Source organism: Arvicola amphibius, chromosome 8, assembly GCF_903992535.2.
Source record: "Arvicola amphibius chromosome 8, mArvAmp1.2, whole genome shotgun sequence".
Classification (NCBI taxonomy): Eukaryota; Metazoa; Chordata; class Mammalia; order Rodentia; family Cricetidae; genus Arvicola; species Arvicola amphibius.
The window spans coordinates 97957377-97977795 of record NC_052054.1 but is presented as its reverse complement, the minus strand read 5'-3'; the positions used below and the strand labels follow the sequence as shown (position 1 = coordinate 97977795).

Sequence of the window (20419 nt, the reverse complement as noted above, 5' to 3'; positions counted from 1 at the left end):
TGCCTCTGCCTCCTGAGTGCTGGGATTAAAGGCGTGCGCCATTAAATTCTTAGTTTCATTAAAAGAATTTATGAAATCATTTTAAATTAAATTAACTCGTTAGTTTAATTTCATTAAAAAATTGATACAATTCTTTTAAATTGATTAATTCATTAATTGGGTTGAATTAAAATTTCATAAAAGAATTTAATAATGGTCCCAGAGGGAAGCTCTTAGACAATTTTATTAGCGTCTGAGGGAAAACCTCTGCCATTCGATGGCTTCTCGCTTGCACCTACCGTTAGACTGGTTATTTTTGCCATCCTCTTGTGGGGATGGGTGTCTTTCTATGTTCCTAGCTGGCTCTGAAATCCTCTCGGCTCAACCTTCCATGGTACGACAGGTGTGTGCCACCATACCTGACTGAAAGATCCAAGTTATTTATAGATACACATAATCTTTATAGATACCAAATCAAAGTGAAACAGCAAAAAAGGTAGTTTATTTTTTTTTAAAAAAAAATTAATCAAGATTAAAGACCCCCAAGAAGGGACTCTGATTTCCCTGGTATCAAGCCAACAAATCAAAACATGGAGTGCCCTGTGAGGGTAGAAGGTAGAGATGTGGGCTGGCTTTGGTACTTGGGGTAGCAGCTTGCCCAGGTCAAGCTGTAACAGGAAGTCTGCTGCCACCTCTGCCAGAGCCGAGGCTTCAATTTCTTCTCTGTGATTCTTCTCCCAAGAAGGACTTGGCTCAGGATGGCACGAGCCTGTGTTGAAACACAGCTTTCCTGGACAATCCCCGTCCCTGGAACTTGCTAAATGGGCCACATGGGCCAGCTGGCATGGGGGAGTTCCAGCTTCTGCTCTTCACCCGAGGTCTCCCTGGGGCAGCGAGGCTCCGTGGAAACCCAGAGCTGACTCAGGGAAGGATACCTCTAATGGATGACAGCTCTGTCCCCTCTGTAGGCCTCAGTTTCCCCTGTGTACAATGGGAGTGACCTGGTGGTCTTTGGAGCCTCTCTCTGTCCTACCGTGCTCCCAGCCTGGGGAGTGGTGCTTGGGCTCCCAGCTTCTGCAGTCTGTGTTCACAGTCCCCGTGGTCTTAGGCTTTGGGAAGCCATCCAAATACAGAGAAAATGTCTCTCTTGTGCCTGTGCAGTCTGAAGGGACACGTGGCTCCTCGCACCTGCTTCTACTTGGGCACAATTGCCCTTTGAGTGCAGAGCTGGGGGCTTCCAGGAGATGGGAAGCTGATCAGAAGGCTCAGAGCTGGGAGTGGGTGAGCAGGACAGTGTGCATCTCGGAGCTTGTGGCACCGACTGTGGTTGGTAGACGCAGAGGACCTAAGGCTGGGAGCTAGTGGTGGTCAGCATAGCCCTCTGTGGTCTGCGGAGCCTGCTAGTGCTGTATGTGAGTGACTGTCCTCTACTTCTTTGTCCTGGGTTTTAGTCTGGGAGGTCATGCTAGGTCCCTACTGAGGCTTGAGCTCTGTACAGGTGCCACGCTAGTATCCTGATCGCTTGGCTCCCCCTCTGTGCTCTGTGCTAGTTACTTCTGTGTGACTTGTGGCAGGCTGGTCAGGAGTGGCTGTGTGTTTGGCTCTGGTCTGGTCTGGTCTGGGGTACCTGGCCATGAGCTGCTTCACTGGTGGTGGTCTGGCCTAGGTGGTTGTAGACCCTGATTGTTCATGTCCTGCAGGTAATGTGTCCCCTGCCATGCCTTCCCATTAACCCCACACCAGCTATATACCCTCACTTTCTGGTCTGCCATTGTGTAAATGGGACAGTGGTACCTGGCAGGCTCAGTTCATGCCCCTAACCTACCTCCCATTGATTCTTCTTTGAGAGGCTAAGTGGGGAAGAACCACGCTCTGGGACTGCCTGGCTACTACCCTCCTGTGGCTTCAGTTCTATGTGGACATGTTTCCCAGCTGTGCCACAGTTCAGGACCCCATAGATGAGGATTCACATGGGGGGGTGGAGGGGACAGACAAGAAGGGGTGAGCTGCTCATAGGTATCACTGATTACACAGAGTCACCTGACTGATCCTTGGCTTGTGATGTCAGGAAGTGGTTGCAGGGGCAGAGTATAGAGTGGGAGACGGGACAGTGGATGACCCTAAGGAGAGACCTTTGCCCATCCCCATTCATTACGTCCTCCTGGCCCTGGGATGCTATCTACCCTACTCCTCAACTTTCTCAGCCTTTACACTGACATCAATTTAGGGCCAAGCCGGGACCTCTCTGGTCTCCTTGGCTTTCCTTCCTTTTGCTGCCTTTTGATTGGCGCTGCCCCTGGCTCTCTCTGGTATCTATGAGAGCCACTTGGTACATACGCTGCAGGTGAGGACAGCTCTGCAGGGTCCAGTGGGTCCATCTCCCGTGCCTGAAGCTATTTCCTGTGGAGAGTTCTGGAGCTCCCTTCTACTTCCACGTGGGTAGGTTCCAGTGTTCATCTGCCTCTGCTGTGTGGTGTGCCTTTCCTGGTCTCACAAATCATCTTTGTGGACACTGAGCCCTCCCTCTCTTTTTTTTGTCTGTCTTTGTCCATTTGCCCATGTTCTCACTGGGTGAGTTCTGTGGTGATATGTGTCCAGGGCACACCAGCTGGCAGCATGTTGGGTCTCTCTGCCCAGCTCCCCAGCATCCCAGCACCAGCCAGCCTGACAAAGGAACAGCTCTGAGAGAATGAAGGGGTTCTATAGAGATTTGGGGTGCTGAGGCTGTGAGGGGCCTGAGGATGGGTTGTGAGAAATCTGGGACAAGGGTGATGGAAAGGGCCGTCAAGATGGGCAGGCAGGTGTGGGGCTTGCTTGTGGCCATGTAAATCTGTGGAGCCTCCTCTCTCACAGATTCCAGGTGCCCCACACCTACCTGAAGGGCATGGGAGCCCCGCGTGTTCCCCCAAGGACCGTGCTCTTTCAGCGGGAGAGGACAGGCCTGACCTACCGTGTGCCCGCGTTGCTCTGTGTGCCTCCCAGGCCTACTTTGCTGGCTTTCGCGGAACAGCGACTTAGCCCCGATGACTCCCATGCTCACCGCCTGGTGCTGCGGAGGGGCACACTGGCCAGGGGCTCAGTGCGGGTGAGTGTTCGGCGCAGAGCAGAAACTGAAGCCCAGCTCTATTGATTCCCCCGGGAGACTGAGGCCAGGCTCCAGATGTCTTGACCAGCTGCCTCTTTTCCCTCAGTGGGGCACCCTGACTGTGCTGGAGTCTGCGGTGCTGGAGGAGCACAGGTCTATGAACCCTTGCCCGGTACTGGACGAACACTCCGGTACCATCTTCCTCTTCTTCATTGCCGTGCTGGGCCACACGCCGGAGGCCGTGCAGATTGCCACCGGCAAGAACGCTGCTCGGCTCTGCTGTGTGACCAGCTGTGACGCGGGCCTGACCTGGGGTAGTGTGCGAGACCTTACTGAGGAGGCCATCGGTGCAGCATTGCAGGGTAGGTGGCACCTGGTGTGGGATGGGCTAGTGGTATGGGGTGGAGGAATGGGGTGGGTAGGAACAGGACAGGGCAAGATGGGCGTGGCCTCAAGGGGCTTGGGCTTGCCCCTTGCTTAGGTCCACCAATCACTTGGAAATCTTCACTCTGCCACTCCCTGTCCCCAGTTTCTTGCCCTATATCCCCACAAGCAATGACCTCCTAACGCTGTCTCTAGGACTGTCTGGCATTTCCCAAGCATCTTCAGCACCAGGCCAATAAGTGTTGGCAGGGTTGGCAACTTAAGCCCATCAGAGGCTTTCCTTGTCTTGGTCAGCAGAGAAGAGGATCGAGGCTCTTAGTCCTAACTCCCAAACCCTTCTCTTTTTTCCCACTTTCTGTTCCCTTTCACCTCCTCCTCATCCAGCCCTGGTCTCTGGACTTCAGTCTTTTGGTTTCTGGCCTCAGTCTTTTTTTTCTCCCCTCTGCAACCTCTACTCCCCAGTTGCTGGCCTCCTGATCCGTTGCTCTCATCTACCACCCTGCCCCCTGCTGATTGGCAGTGGCCCTAGGGGCTAGAGGACCTGGTCCATGGCCCATGAGTACTACCTAGAGGGATATAGCAGCTTCTGAGAGGCAGACAAGGAAACAGGACTCATCAAAAACCTCATCCGAGGTCTCTTTCCTCCACTGCCCTGTGTAGCAATTGCTCCAGAGGTTGAACTCTGTTGGTGGTCATTGGCCAAGTGTCTGTTGGCCAACGGCTGGGGAGTGGCTCAGTGGTAGGCCACTGGTTTGGCCTGGTTTCTGTGCTTTGCATCCCAAGGCAAAAAGCAGAACACTTGGCCAAGGGGCCAGAGAAGATCAGCTCCCTGCGCCCGGATTGGGTGGCCCACAACTGCTTGTAACTCCAGCTCCAGGGCATCTGCAACCTCGGCCTCTATGGGCACCTGCACTCATGTACACACCCTCCAAATGTGCATAATTAAAAGTACATCTTTAGGAAAAAACTTTAAGAAAGCACATGATCAAGCAGGCTCCTAGCTTTCTGAAGACAGCCTTGACAGACTCCATTAAAACACATTCTGGGTACATTCGGGGGCCAGGATAGGTCGGCAGTCAGCTGACCTAACCCAAGGTTCTGGCTCCTTCTCTCTGTAGACTGGGCCACCTTTGCTGTGGGTCCAGGCCACGGAGTCCAGCTGCGCTCAGGTCGCCTGCTTGTTCCTGCTTACACCTATCACGTGGACCGTCGGGAGTGTTTTGGCAGGATCTGCTGGACCAGTCCCCACTCCCTGGCTTTCTACAGTGATGACCACGGAATCTCCTGGCACTGTGGAGGCCTTGTGCCCAACCTGCGCTCTGGAGAGTGCCAATTGGCTGCGGTGGATGGAGACTTCCTCTACTGCAATGCCCGGAGCCCTCTAGGCAATCGGGTGCAGGCACTGAGCGCTGATGAGGGCACCTCTTTCCTACCAGGGGAGCTGGTGCCTACACTGGCTGAAACTGCCCGTGGTTGCCAGGGTAGCATTGTGGGCTTCCCAGCCCCACCCTCCAGCAGGCCTCAGGATGAACGGTGGCCAATGGGTCCTGGGAAAACCCCACAGTCCCCATCCTTTTATCTTAGAGCACAGGAGTCTTCAGGGGAAGGTGTTGGGGTTCCTGTTGAGGGTTGGGTTCCCAGAGGGCCATTTGGCTCCCCACAGTCCTGGGTCCCAGTGAAACATGGCCTAAAACCTGGGTCAGGTGGAGATAAGACAGCCTGGACCCCAGAACTCCCTAAGTCCTCTGCTTCCCCGCTTCAGAGTCCCACATGGCTGCTGTATTCCCACCCTTCAGGGCGTAGAGCTCGGCTCCACATGGGAATCTACCTGAGCCGGTCCCCCTTGGATCCCCATAGCTGGACAGAGCCCTGGGTGATCTATGAGGGTCCCAGTGGCTACTCTGACTTGGCGTTCCTTGGGCCTGTGCCTGGGGCATCCCTGGCCTTTGCCTGTTTGTTTGAGAGTGGGACGAGGGCCTCCTACGAAGACATCTCTTTTTGCTTGTTCTCATTGGCTGATGTCCTGGAGAATGTGCCCACTGGCCTAGAGAGACGCAATTTCAGGGACAAGCCTCAGGGGCATTGCTGGCCCTCTTGAGGGCCTGGCCCTTGGGCAGGTTCCTGGGGAGGAAGGGTAAAGTGTATAGAGGAAGCCAGGGGCAGGTCAGCATGACCCCGGGATGGATAGAGTCTCTTCCTTACTGCTGCTGGGGGGCCGAGTCACTGAGGAGCCGGCTGCTGTCGTCTGAGTGTGATTGAAATAAAAGGAATTGTGCTGTGTCTGTGTCTTTCCATGTCACAGCCTTGGGGACAGCGCTCTAGCTCACCGCTCTGATCACCATGCACATTTCCCGCCTTCACCCTGCTCAGTTCCCTCATGCCAGGAGTGGCTGGCAGGGGTGAAGGCAACCTTGCTCAGTTCCCACATCCCAGGGGTGGCTGGCAGGGGTGAAGGCAAGAGGAACAGTGACATACAGTCCCTCTTTTCACTACCCTGCTATTCGCCAACCCCAATCAGTCTGAAGTTTGCTGGTGACTGAAGTCTGGTCACTTTCTGAACTTTCTGAGAAGCCGGTTGGGGAGCCAGCCTCCCCAGCTAGTAGAGACAGAACTTGATTTGAGGAGGATTACTTCCTAGGACCTGCCTCAAGTGACCACTTTTTTACCCTTCTCTGGAGAGGACTTTTGTTCTATAGAGCTGTTCCCTCAGGGAAGCCCGTTTGTCTGTCTGTCTGTCTGTCTGTCTGTCTCCCTCCCTCCCTCCCTCCCTCCCTCCCTCCCTCCCTCCTTCCTTCCTTCCTTCCTTCCTTCCTTCCTTCCTTCCTCCCTCCCTCTCCCTCTTTCCTTTCTCCCTCCCCCTCCCCCTCCCTCTCCCTTCCCCCCCTCTCTCTCTTTCTTTTTTTCTTTTCTTTTCTTTCTTTCTTTTTGTCCAAAACAAGGTCTCTCTACACAGCCATGGCTATCCTGGAACTCACTCTGTAGACTAGGCTGGCCTCAAACTCACAGAGATCTGTAGTGTGAAGCGGCGGGGCTGTGTCCCGCCACCTGGCCGCCAGCTAGCTTTACACCCAAAATAATTACACGGAAACTGTATTCTTTTAAAACACTGCCTGGCCCATTATCTGTAGCCTCTTATTGGTTAATTCTCACATCTTTCTTTAACCCATATTTAGTAATCTGGGTAGCACCACAAGGTGTGGCTTACCAGGAGAGATCTTAACCTGCGTCCATCTCGGAGAGGAGAAGCATGGAGACTCACTATGGTGACTACCTGAAGCTTCTCCCCAACTCTACTTCCTTGTTCCCACAATTCTGTTCTGTCTACTCCACCTACCTAATTTTCTGTCTCTTAAAGGGCCAAGGCAGTTTTCTTTATTAATTAACCAATGAAAGAAACATAGACAGATAACTCTCCTCCATCAGAGATCCACCTCCCTCTGCCTCCCTAAGGCTGGGATTAAAGGCATGCACCACCACCCGGCACCCTTTTGTATTTCTTATTAAAGTCCTAATTTCTGATAGATGGCTCACTCAGTAAAGCATTTGCCATGGAATCACGGGCACCTGAGTTTCATCCTTAGCATCATGTACAAAGCCTGGTTTTTGTGGCACACATATGATCTCTGCCCTGGAGAGGTAGAGATCAGTAAATCCGCAAGACTCCCTGGACAGACACCGAGCCTAAGTGGCATGCTCCAGGTCTCAGGGAGAGACTCTGTCTCAAAATACAAAGTGATGGCGTCTGAAGGATGACTCAAAGTTGGTCTCTGACCTCTGGGAGTATATAATACACATCCGTGCTTACACACTTCTCTGCAAAATTCAAAGCAAAACTATGGCCATTTCAGAAATACTGGAAAATGTACACACACACACACACACACACACACACACACAATTTCTCTGAGCACCCCAAAGGTAGGGAGGGAGGATGTGGTGAGAGTGTCTAGGCTTAGGGCAGGGTCCTGTTTTAGTCCTTCTACTTATTCTTTTTGCCTGCCAGCCCTGCTTATCTCTGTCCTGCCTAGCTATTGGCCATTCAGCTTTTTATTAGACCTCAGGTGCCTTAGGCAGGTGAGGTGAAACAGCAACACATCTTTTCATAATTAAACAAATACCACAAGAACAAATGTCACACACCTTTACACAGTTAGAGAAATATTCTGTAGCACAAGCAAATGTAACACACCTTTACACAGAGTAATATTCTGTAGCACAAACAAGTGTAACACACCTTTACACAGTTAAAGTAATATTCTGTAGCTCAAACAAGTGTAACACATCTTTACATAGTTAAAATAATATTCCACCACATATAGTTGGGAGTAGCCAGAAATAAAGTGCTGTCAGTAGGTTTTCAGTAGGAGGTACATTTAGCATTCACCATGGACGGCAGATGAGGAGGCACTGTCCCCATGTCTTGCCTAGTTAGAAGCTTGGGCCCTTTAGCTTGGGTGCTTTTTAGTTTATCTTAGAGTTAAAAAGTTACAAATCTGCTCGTGTGTCAGGAAAGAGGAGGGGTTCTGAAGCCCCAGAAGGATGGAGGAATTTAAGGTGGAGACTTTGCTAGACGTGCAGGAAAGATTGTATCTCTCTGAAGAACTCAGCAATGAGAAATTCAGTGGTCAAGGAAATGCTATTTGAGGGATAAAGAGCAGCAGCAGCAGCAGCATTATTTTGTGCTAAATTAGCATGCAAGTCATTTCTTTTTATGTCCACCTGACTTAGCAAGGTTGTAAACTTAACTGCTTCACTTCTGCTACTGAGTCTCCAGTATTGTTATAGAGTGTGAAGATTATTATTTCTTGTACCAGTGCCCCAGCCCAGCTCCTGTCTCTGGGGCTCAGAGTTCACCCTGGACAATTCTCACCTTTCTGTGACTCTCTTTTCACCTCTGTGCCTCAAGCTGGTCAGTTTCTCTGGTTGGCTGGGGTGTTCTCTGCTCCTTGAGCCCCTCCCCAACCCTTGATCTGTGTATCCTCAAGCCTCCGTCTTTCTACACATCTTTTTGTTTGTTTATTCTTTTGAGACATAGTTCCTCTATGTAACAGCCCTGGCTGTCCCGGAATTCACTCTGTAGACTAGGGTGGACTTGAACTCACAGTTATCTGCCTGCCTCTGCCTCCCAAGTGCTAGGACTAAAAGAGTGTGACCCCACTGCCCAGTTCTCTATATTTGTTTTGTTTCTGTATTTCTCTTTTGTGTCATATCTGGATTGTTCTGTTTTATTATTTTGCTCATTTCTGGGTTAACAGCTGTCTGTGCTTGACATATTTCATTACATTTAATAAACAGCAAAGCTCTGTTAGTGGAGATCGTTTCCGTTTTCTTCTAGTGTTTCAGGCTTTTTTTTTCTTCCCAAGACAGGATTTCTCTGTGGATCCCTGGCTGTCCAGGAACTCACTTTGTAGACCAGGATAACCTTGAATTTAGAGATCCACCTGCCTCTGCCTCCTAAGTGCTGGGATTAAAGACGTGAGCCACCACCATCCCGCTGAGTTTCAGTTGTTTAGTTAGAACATTCTGGGGATGAACATTGGGAGATGGCTACTCTGCAGGTTTTCCCCAACATTTTTATTGTGGTAAGAGACAACAGAAAATCTGTAAAATGTGCAGCATGCTGCTGAGCTGTGCACTGAAAATGCCCGCCAGTCCCTTGTCATCGCTGTCACAGAACAGAAGAGAAAGCCAACTTAAAGGAAAGGTCTGTGTTGAGCCGCGGCTTTAGGTTTTGGTCCAAGGTTAGGCATGCGGCAAGGCAAAGCACTATGGTGGGAAGGATCGCAGAGGAAAGCTGTGCCCGTGATGGCAGTCACCAAGGAGAGAAACGGAGGAGGTAGGACTAGGGCCTTGCAGGGTGCATCCCTATCACCCACGTCCTCCAACTCTGCCCACCTCCTGCTTTCTACCACATCCCAGCAATTAGATTACAGATCTATTGATAAGGCCGGGTTCTCAGGATCCAATCACTTCCCCAAAGTCCACCTCTGACTATTGCAGTGGGCATGACGTTTAATACATCAGTGATGGGGAACATTTTATACACAAACCATGGCAGAATAGAGTGGTAAATTTTATGTGTATCTTACCACAATAAAAAAATTATGGGAAAACCTGCATGGGACATTCTGTAGTATGGACATTCTGTAGTTGTTCAGCGTGTCCTCATTTCATGGATGTTCAGAATATTTTTAGTGTTTCTTCTTAAGGTCCTGGAACTTGGGTATTTACAAATAGACTTCCATTTCTGTAGATCAGATTCCCAAATGTGGGATAGTTAAGCAGAGGTCTCTGGAATTTTAATTGGTAGCTCTTTCTTGAAAGGAGTAGCCAGACATAGCTCCCAAGGAAAGGGTGAAAAGACTTACATTATGTGACGTCTCCGGAGAGATACAAAAAGTTTTTCTTTGCCCCAGCTAAGGCACCAATGACAGACCACAGAAATGTTTCTACCTCAGTATAGCTTGCTGAACAAATTATATTTTTGTCATTACTTACAGGTGCATAGATGAGGGGTTACTTATAGATGTTTGGGTCAATCAAAGGCAGTTGCATCATTTAAAAGCCTACTCCAGGGACTGGAGCGATGGCTCAGTGGTTAAGAACACTGGCTGCTCTTTTTAGAGGACCCTGGTTTAATTCCCAGGACTCGCAAAGGCTTACAGCAATCTAACTTCAGTTCTCTAGGATCCTCTGGCATTCTCAGGCACTGCACGAATGTGGTACACAGACTACACGCAGTCAAAAATGAGTTTAAAAAAGAAAGAAAACCTTACCTCAGCATGGGTGACAACTCATGAAACCTCATCCCTGAGATCCCTGTGTGGCTTGCAGGCAGCTCAGAGATCTTTGCTACTGCTCATACGAGTAGTAAACCTTGGTGAGGGGCTTTGCAGGGTCCCTCTGTGAACCTGCAGCTAGACTGGCTGGTCATCAATACCGTCGGGTCTTCCTGTCTCTATTTCCCCAGCTCTGGGGTTACATGCATACCCCTGTTCTGGATTTTGTGTGGGTGCTAGAAGCACAAACACTTGTCCCCACATCTGTGCAGCAAAGCAAGGACCTGTTGAGATAGCTCTCTAGCTTCAAGACTTGTGTGTTATTTTGAATTCAGGTAGCTCTGCCTGCCTCTGCATCGGAAATGCTGGGAACCGAAGGCATGTGCCACCACATGCTGCACTCCTTTACGAGGTGACAATTTAATTTAGAGTAAATACCTGCACAGCAATTTGCTTGATCCAATGCATGTTGGTGCCACCTCCCCCCCCACCCAAGTATCTCCCGGTGCTGTGTGCAGACTCCCGGGAAAATAAGAAAGCCCTCCATAACTCTATCAGTTACTTGTCTTGTTGCTGTGATAAAAATATCCTGACAGAGAAAATTAAGGGAGAAAGGGTCTTATTTTGGTTTACAGTTTGAAGATACATCCCATCATGGAGAGGCACTCACAGGAGCAGGAACATGAATCAGCTGATCACATTGCATCTGCCAGTAGAGAGCAGAGGGAACACATGTTCAGTTGCAGCTTGCTTTGTCCAGGACTGAAGCCCACGGGTTGATGCCACTCACAGATGGGGGGGGGGGTCTTCCCACTTCAATTGATCCAGTCTAGATAATGATTCATAGATGTGGCCAGAGGCTTATTGCCAGGGTAATTCTAGATCCTATTAGGTTGACCACAACAGCAGCAGATGTCACAAAGCAGTGGTCTTACTGTCCTTCAATCCCTGCCGTGTCTCCCTTTTTGGAAGACGCAATTCTGTTAGGTTCCACACAGTGAGAGTGCTCCTGTACTGTGGGGTTGGGGAGGTCCTTACTTGGTGGTACCTGCAAAATTTTTAGAAAAGGAAAAGGAGAAGAAGAAGAAGAAGAAGAAGAAGAAGAAGAAGAAGAAGAAGAAGAAGAAGAAGAAGAAGAAGGAAAGAAAGAAAGAAAGAAAATCCAAACAAGAATGAAATTTTGGATGAATGGGGAAGAGGGGTTATCTTCATTTTTCTTCAGACTTGGAGACATTGTCAAAAATAGTGTGAAGGCCGGGATAGAAAGACAGAGACATGTGCAGGACAGAGAACATGCCGGGGGGTAGGAGGGGTTGGTAGGTCTCTTCCAGGATGTCTAGGAAGAACAGGGGCTTTCACTAGCATTGGGGAAAGGGCTTAGACCTGAGGACAGAAGTGCCAGGTATAAGACCCAGCCCTATCAGGATGACCATTTAACTTCATGGAACCTGTCCCCTCTTTCTAGGATGGTAGCTGGAGCTAGACTGCTTGATCCCAGAGGGCTCACAGTCTTTTTTGGGTGTGGTCAAGGGAGTGGCTGTGGTCACTTGATGTTGCCTGTGACTTTGAGTAGAATAAACCCAAAGAAAAACCATAGCTGAGCACATTGTATTAAACCACGGGAAACTAAGAAGCTGGGAAGTCAACCAGGGTGCTAGATCATGAGGCCACAAAAGAAGTTCTCTTTAGAGTATGCAGAAAGAAAATAACTGTCAACCTGAGAACCACTCAAAAGTGCCCATCAAGAACGAGGCTGAAAGCCCCTGCCTGTCAGCCCAGAACTTCTGGAGGTTGAAGCAAGAGGATCCAGGGGTCAAGGGTAGCCTGAGCTACATAGTGAAAATCTATCTTAAAAAATGAATCAAGAAAAGAAGAGTTATGTTTTCAAGCACAGGAAGAAATAGACTGGAATTTTAAAAATCAATCATAACAGAGAACAATGGGGTGGAGTTGGCAGCAAACAGAAGGCAGGTGTCTTGAGGACGCCCTATGTCCAAAAAATGCTGACAGCTCTAATTTGTAGAAGCTACTGATGGGACATATCAACTAGAGCCTACACTGGAGGAGGTTGCTTGATCCCCCTATTGAGAGGTGACAACTGGAAAGAGAAAAAGATCAGCTTAAAGCATACAAGGAATGAGAAGCTGCATTCAGTATGGGGACGGCAAAAACAAAAAGGAGAGACGTAAGGCGAAACAATCAGCTCAAACCCAAACACACCCGAATTACACTAAACACAACCCGACTAGCATTTTCTTTAAAAGACAAATTGGCTATGTTGGCAAAAACAGGAACAGACATCAAAGACCCGAACAGCCACATGCCAGCGACAGCGGAGGTAGACAGACACACAGAGCAGGAGAGGCTGGCAGCAGGGAGCGGGGCTATGACAGGCACTTGGACACTTTCGTAAGAGTGGGTGTGCAGGAAGAGACTTCTGCCAGTGGAAAAGAAAGCGTTCAAAAGAAAGTCAGAGCAGCTGTAAGTTTGTATTCTGCTACTGTCAGGCTTTAAAATTGTACCAATTCATAGGCACAAACAGGCAGATTCTCAGTGGTGACTGGAACTCTCTCAGTAACTGACAAGTCAAGCAAGCCAAAGCAAAGCCAGTTAAGAAGGGCACATTGCCATGCCAAGCCAAGGAAGCAAGTACAACCAGCGGGCTCTATTCCTAGAGCAAAGGGCTCTTGTGCCTCACTATGAGTGGTTGGAGATTAGGTCTCACATTCCTTTTTTTTTTTTTTTTTTTTTTTTTTTTTTTTTTTTTTTTTGGTTTTTCGAGTCAGGGTTTCTCTGCAGCTTTTTTTTAGAGCCTGTCCTGGAATCACATTCCTTTTTGATTTTTTTTTTTTTTTTGAGACAGAGTTTTCCTGTGTAACAGCTCAGGCTATCCTGCGACTCACTCTGGAGACCAGGTTGGCCTCGAACACACAGAGATTCACCTGCCTCTGCCTCGGGAGTGATGGAATTAAAGGCTTGGTGGGTCTAGAATTCACATGCAAGTGTTGTAGTTCCTGAGCAGAATTTGAGCATGTATTTTGATTTTAAAGAAGATGTTGACTTTTTTTTTCCAAATGGTGTTTTCATAACTTTTAAGATGGTGCTTTTCGTGACTTGTTCAACCCTTGGATAGAAGAGACATTGTATTTCTGTTACACTTCTCACAGGAATGAGAGAGGGCTTGCCAGAGATCTATAGACTGCTGAAGATTAAAATATATATATACCGTGAGCAGCTTTATACAATAAACTTGACAATTCATATGAAAATAGATAATGTTTGGAAAATAATGACACACTAAACTGGGACAAGATAAACTGGGGCAAATTCAAGGCCGACCACGTGGATGGCTGCTTAGACTTGCTACAATACTGTCTTAGTTAGGGTTCCTACTGCTGTTGAGAGACACCGTGACCATGACAACTCTTAAAAGGAAAGCATTTAATTCGGGTGGCTCACTTACAGTTTCAGAGGTTCAGTCCAGTGTCATTATGGTGGGGAACACAGCGGCATGCAGGCAGACACAGTGCTGGCTACATCTTAATCAGAAGGCAACAGAACTGGGCAGTATCCTGAGCGTAGGAAACCTCAACGTCCACCCCCACAGTGACACATTTCCTCCAACAAGGCCATATCCACGCCAACAAAACCACTCTTAATAATGCCACTTCCTATGAGATTATGGGGACCAACCACATTCAATCTACCACAGATACAGAACACTGACCTTGAAGGGACCCGTGCACTGTGGGGTACTCCTCTCTGGACCCCAGATTAGGCACAGACCACACTCAAACACCACTTCACAAGCACAAATCAAATGTAAAGATATCCTTTACTAACCAAGGCAAAGAGACTCTGAACCTGGCAGAAACAGTGTTCTTCAAGTGTTAATTTTAAGAGGAGTAAAGGGGAGGCTCCGTAACCAGTCCTTCTCTGTCCCATCAGCTAGCTCCCAAATAATGACATGGAGAATTCTTATTAATTATGAAAGCTTGGCTTTAGCTTAGGCTTGTCCCACTAGCTCTTAAAACTTTAATTAACCCATATATATTAATCTGCACCTATCATTGGCTTTTACCTCTTTCCCATCTTGTGTGTCCGACTTGTTCGTCCATGGCATCTCTCACGTCTAGATTCATCTCCTACTTCCTCTCTCTCTGCCTGGAAGTCCCACCTATACCTTCTGCCTAACTATTGGCTCTTCAGCTCTTTATTAAACCAGTCAGTGTATCTTCAGGGTATACCCCGCAACAAGGTCTGTGTTAGAATGAGCTAGGATGTGTTGGTAAGTTCTGACTGGGTATTTTAATTAGGGCAGTCAAAATAATGAAATTTGATTGCTGAACCTTGATGTTTCGACAGTTGGTCCTTGGTGATCAGTCTCAGGGATAAGTCAGTGGCCAAATAAGGGAGTTTACCTTGGCAGCTGGCATTAGGAATGTAATGGCATGTTCGCCATGCTCAGGCCTGCTAGAGCCCTTCCGAGCTCACCAGATTTCAGGGGACATGGAGCCTCAGCCATGTCATTTCTGGAAGGGGTGTGGAGCCACAGGGGAAGAGAGCCCATAGTTTCTTAGAAAAAAAAAACCCATTCTTTTGCCATATAATTCAGCCATTATGCTCCTTGGTGTTTACCTAATGCTGTTGAAAGCTGTGTCCACACAAAACCCCAAACCTGGTGTTTATAGCAGCTTTATTCACAACTGCTAACCCTGACCTGAACACTAAAGAGAAGGGCGTTATTCATTGGCAGATGAGCTAGGAGAGCTGCGGGAGAATTCCAGCCCCACGGACTGCTGCCCGGTGGTAGCTGGCCGGAAATTCTGCTCACAAGGCCATCTTAGCAGCTTGCTCTCCAGTTCTCAGAGCCTTGTTGAGAGCCATGCCCTGGAGCTGCAAGTCTTCAAGGCAATGATGGGCTTCATTTACGCCGGGAAGGCTCCCGGACCTAGACAGCATGGCAGATGCTGTGCTGGCAGCTGCTGATGAGTATGGCCTGGAGCGTTAGAAGGTCACGAGCGAGAGGGCTCTCTGCAGGCACCTCTCTGTGGAAAATGCCGCCCACACTCTCTTCCCGACTGACCTCCACAGCACCGCCGCTGAATACCCGGGGCAGCTGAAAACCCCGGCACTGGATTTTATTACAGTTCATGCTTCCGAGGTCTCTGAGACACCAAGATGGAAGACAAGGGTGGATTCATACTCCCGCTTGCTGGCTGCAGCATACTGCTCCCTGGCTTCTGCTCTTTGCTCTTTACTGGAGCCCCCTCTCAAACGCCTGAAGCAAACCTAGGACCCTGTCAGCTGTGAGCTACAGGTGTATGTACCCCTGAAGCAGCAGTCATTGTGGTTACCAATGATGCCTGGGTAGGCTCTGTGTGTGTGTGTGTGTGTGTGTGTGTGTGTGTGTATGTATATATATATATGTATATATGTATATATATTATAACATATATAATATATATGTATATATGTATATATAATAACACACACATATATCTGGGGAAAGACAGCATGATGGCTCAGGCTTTAATACAAAGCTGTATATGAGTTGATTGGCAGGTTGGGGGAGGGGCAGCAGTGGACTCTGGTACACTCTAAGCAACCTCTACCCTGTCCAATGAGTTGGCTACTGGGATTCATCCATTTCTTTGGGGAAACCTGTCTGGATTGGACTGTGCAGAACATGTGCTCAAGGGGTCAGAGCAAAGGAAAAACAAACATGAACGTTTGCTTACAAGAGAGGGGGAAGAGGATGAAGACGTTGTTCCTCCAAACTCAGTTTGTGGAGATTCAGTTTGAGATGACTCAGTTGGCAAAAGCAATTGTTGCTCTTGCAGAGGAACCTTGTTCAGTTCCCAGCACACACAGGGAACTTTTCAACAACCTGTAACTGGAGATCAAGAAGGTCTGAAGTCCCCCTCTTTTTTTATAATATCTTTTTTTAAAATTTATTTATTTATTAAGTATACACATTCCCTCCATGTGTGCCTGCAGGCCAGAAGAGGGCACCAAATCTCATTATAGATGGCTGTGAACCACCATGTGGTTGCTGGGAATTGAACTCAGGACCTCTGGAAGAGCAGCCGGTGCTCTTAACCACTGAGCCATCTCTCCAGCCCTGAAGTCCCCCTCTTTTCCTCATATGCATATCCATCTCTGTAGACAGAATTTTAATCAAATACATATAAAATGAATGAAAAAATTTAAAAAAGAAGTGTATTATTTCAGATTGCCATTCTCCAGGCAAGAAGTGACCATTGCCTACTTGAGTTCTCAGTGGATGTTACTACCTATGTGAGTCTCAGAAGACTGAGCCCTTTAGTGTTCCTTCATTGAGGAGAAGAAGGGGCTACAGGGCTCTCCTCCTTCTTGAGGATATGCAGTTAACAGTTTCTATGAAGAGAGGATAAGAAGGTAACCTTCTCTCTGAAGATATATCAGCAATTTACTGTTTCTGGGCTCTGCCCCTCTCCGAGGAGATTCCCTATCTTCTATCTATCTATCTATCTATCTATCTATCTATCTATCTATCTATCTATCTATCTATCATCTAATATCTCTATCTTCTATCATCTATCTATCAACCAATCAATCTATCTTCCACTGTGGGATAATGTTCTTGTACTCTGTGAAGATTTGTCATTCATATTGGTTTAATAAAATGCTGATTGGCCAGTAGCCAGGCAGAAAGTTTAGGCAGGGTGACCAGACTAGGAGAATTCTGGGAAGAGGAAAGTCTCAGTCTGCAGTCACCAGCCAGATGCAGAGGAAACAAGATGAGAATGCCTCACTGAGTAAGGTACCAAACCATGTGGCTAATAAGAATTATAGGTTAATTTAAGTTGTATGAGTTAGCTAATAATAAGCCTAAGCTAACAGGCCAACTAGTTTATTATTAAGCCTCTATGTGTTTTCTTGGGACTGAATGGCTGAAGGACCACACAGGACAGAAATTTCCATCCACTATCATCTATCTATCTATCTATCTATCTATCTATCTATCTATCTATCTATCTATCTATCATCTATCTATCATCTACCTATAAATATATTATATACATTATAATGCAGTTAACGATTGATGGGGAAGTGGCTTATGCAGCCATACTCCTCCCCAAGGATATATAAATTGAGAACTTTCTGAGAAAGACATTTTATTCAGTGGTCTAGTTGTTTATAAGTTGCCCGTGCTCTTATAAATAGCTTCTCATACAGTCTGTAAGAACTTTAAGGCAGCCGGGTGGTGGCGGCACATGCTTTTAACTAATCCCAGCACTCAGGAAGCAGAGGCAGACAGATCAGGAGAGTTTGAAACCAGCCTAGTCTACAGAGTGTGTTCTAGGATAGCCAGGGCTACATAGAGAAATAGTTTTCTTTGTTGTTGGGGCCCTATCTGGGGTGAAAAGTTTACAGAATAGCTATCAAGCTATGAAAAGGCAGAGATGAAATTCAAATGCATTTGACTAGGAGAGGCCATGTGAAAAGTCTCTTATTGTGTGATTGCAACCACAGGGCTTCTGGAAAAGGCAAAGCCAAGGAGTGAAGGGGTCAGGGCTTGAGTGAAGATGTGCGTGTGTGTGTGTGTGTGTGTGTGCATGTGTGTGTGTGTGTGTGTGTGTCTGTGTCTGTCATGGCTGTCTGTGTCTATGAGTGGTGTATGTCTGTTGTATAAGCTGTGTGTATGTGTCTGTCTGTCTGTCTGTCTGTCCATTGTGGATGTCCGTATCTGTGTGTATTGTCTGTCTGTTGTATGAGTTGTTCATGTGCTTGTGTATGTGTGTGGCTGTCATGGCTGTCCGTGTCTGTGAGTGGAGTCTGTCTATCTATCACAGCGGTCTGTATCTGTGAGGCTGTCTGTCTGTTGTATGAGTTCTTCATGAGTATGCGTGTCTGTCTGTCCCTAAGACAGGACTTTGCTTTGTCGTTATTGAACAACATAAAAAGCATCATATGGGGGAGAGAATGGGGTACTTGACAGAAATCTTTAAGAGTGTTACAAGGGATTAAGTCACTGGCTCCCACTGATCTCAGCTGACCCAGATGACAAGCACCATTACCACCCATACACGGATGCTTTCCACCTTTGTGGCAGATTTTAGAAGACTGCCTTCAGCCTCTGCATTTGCTGCTCTCAGTAAGTGGTCCACATGCATTATCTGGGTCAGAGGCACGGAAGAGTGTTTAACTTAAGACTGCAGCTATTCATTGCTTAGGTTATAAAAGCTGATTACATGGGAGATCCAAGGCATGTAAGATTGATTGTTACATCATTCTCTTAAAGGCAGGTTAAGCAAACAGGTTGGGTACACGGTGGGGCAGCACTCTTGAGTCTTAAGTACTCCATCTGTATTATTAACTCTTGCTGCAAGGCGCAGCAAACTTCCAGTCTCTTAGAATGTAAGGAATATTTTTAGAAGATTGCATCCAGGAGCTTTCATTTTTAGTTCTGGAATCAAACAGAAAGGACGGGATCCCTTAAAGTGGCTGATTTTTTATTTTTTTACTTTTTAAAGTTTGTTTTTACTCCTTTGCTTTTGTAGGTTGTAGGTTGATGTTTCTTTTGTTGTGAGGATTTTTCATACTCCCTGGAGAGGTGGGAGGTCTGGCACAGTCCAAGGGATGGTCTTTCCTGCTGGCTGGATCTTGGAGTTGATCTTTTCATGACCCGCAGTCATGTGCGTCTGACCTTTCCTGCTTCAAGAGCACTTTTGGGGGCTGTGAAAGATACTCGACAGGGCCTGTCAAGGCCGTACATGTCATGAGACATCTGATGAAGTCCACTCAGTGCCACCAACAAGGGGACATGGTGTAAGCTGCGCTCTGGAGGACAATGGCGTGTGAGCGTGAATGTGCAGGAGCTGCAAATGCCCCCCCCCCAAGTCTGTTCAATGCAGGGACTCTGCACCTAGCTATCTGGGCTGGGATGAGGAATACATAGGAGCGTTCTACTTTCTACAAACTCAAAACAATTAAAAAAATGAAGTCTATCAATTAAAAACGTGTAACAAGAAAGCTGTAAAATTAAGAAAGGAGAGTAGACTTTTTTGCATAGTCTTTAGCATATTTGCATAATCTTGAGTCATCCCCATGTTCCACAAACTTGATATTTGAACAGCCACAGGACTGCCTTGGCTCTGGGGAATGCCTGCCCTTTGGCTCCTATCTTACCTTCAAGAGCCTGTCAAGACTGGGAAGTGTTCAGGGTCTGATCCCTGTCTATCTAGTTTACCTGGAACTTGACCAGGCTGGCTAGTTTTGTGACCAGGGTATGGTCCCCAGCTGTGGGTTGCACATCAACCAGGTGCTGCTGGGGAGATGTTTTGATTTTCACACACACACACACACACACACAGAGAGAGAGAGAGAGAGAGAGAGAGAGAGAGAGAGAGAGAGAGAGAGAGAGAGAGAGAGGGAGAGGGAGAGGGAGAGGGAGAGGGAGAGGGAGAGGGAGAGGGAGAGGGAGAGGGAGAGGGAGAGGGAGAGGGAGAGGGAGAGGAGAGGGAGAGGGAGAGGGAGGAGTGGAGGTGCCTGTAGAGGCCAGAGGCATCAGATCTTGCTGGAGCTGTAGTTACAGGCAGTTATGAGCTGTCTGATGTGGGTGCTGGGAACCAAATTCAGGACCATCTGGAAGAGCAGAACCTGCTCTTATAACCACTGAGCCCTCACGCCAACTCATTTTCCGACGAAATTGATGACCGCGTTGGCAGACTGAGCGACACCGGGGACCGTCTTGTGTGTGAGTCGGGGAGCTGCCCTCCAGAAGGGCTAAGTTCTAAGCACTGGTCTCACTTCACACCACATCTGGTGGCCTGCCACCTGTCCTGCTCACACGAGCCCTACATATCTCTCCTAGATCCTGCTGATCCTGTCACCCTGGCAAGCTCTGCCTACTAAGGGTGACCCTCTTGGGGCCTTGGTTTCTTCTTACTTCAGCGAGGAGTGCTAGTTGTCATGTGCTCACAGACGAGAATCCTTCCCTTTTGCCTAACTGAGGCAGCTTCTGGGATTAGGCAGAGGGCCACATGTCCCTGTTAGCACTGTTGGCTCAGCGACGGCCCTTCCAGTCCAGAATAAGATTCTTGTTATAAGAACAAACTCTAGACTCCCCCCCACATTAGAAATGAACTTGCCACCTGCACCCCAGGTCCTGGTGGCCACTGCTTGACTTACCATCTCTGATGTTCGT

General features: G+C 47.9%; 1 protein-coding gene and 1 pseudogene across 1 annotated transcript; both read left to right on the top strand.

Annotated features, from left to right (window-relative positions):
- The first annotated feature begins 2863 nt into the window (after positions 1 to 2863).
- Neu4 (neuraminidase 4) lies at positions 2864 to 5546 on the top strand. Its single transcript, XM_038340807.1, has 3 exons — positions 2864 to 3064; positions 3171 to 3426; positions 4567 to 5546. Exons 1-3 carry the CDS (start codon positions 2864 to 2866, stop codon positions 5544 to 5546), a joined length of 1437 nt encoding a protein of 478 aa, XP_038196735.1.
- A 6956-nt stretch (positions 5547 to 12502) lies between these two features.
- On the top strand, positions 12503 to 15523 carry LOC119821920 (annotated as a pseudogene).
- The last annotated feature ends 4896 nt before the right edge of the window (positions 15524 to 20419 follow it).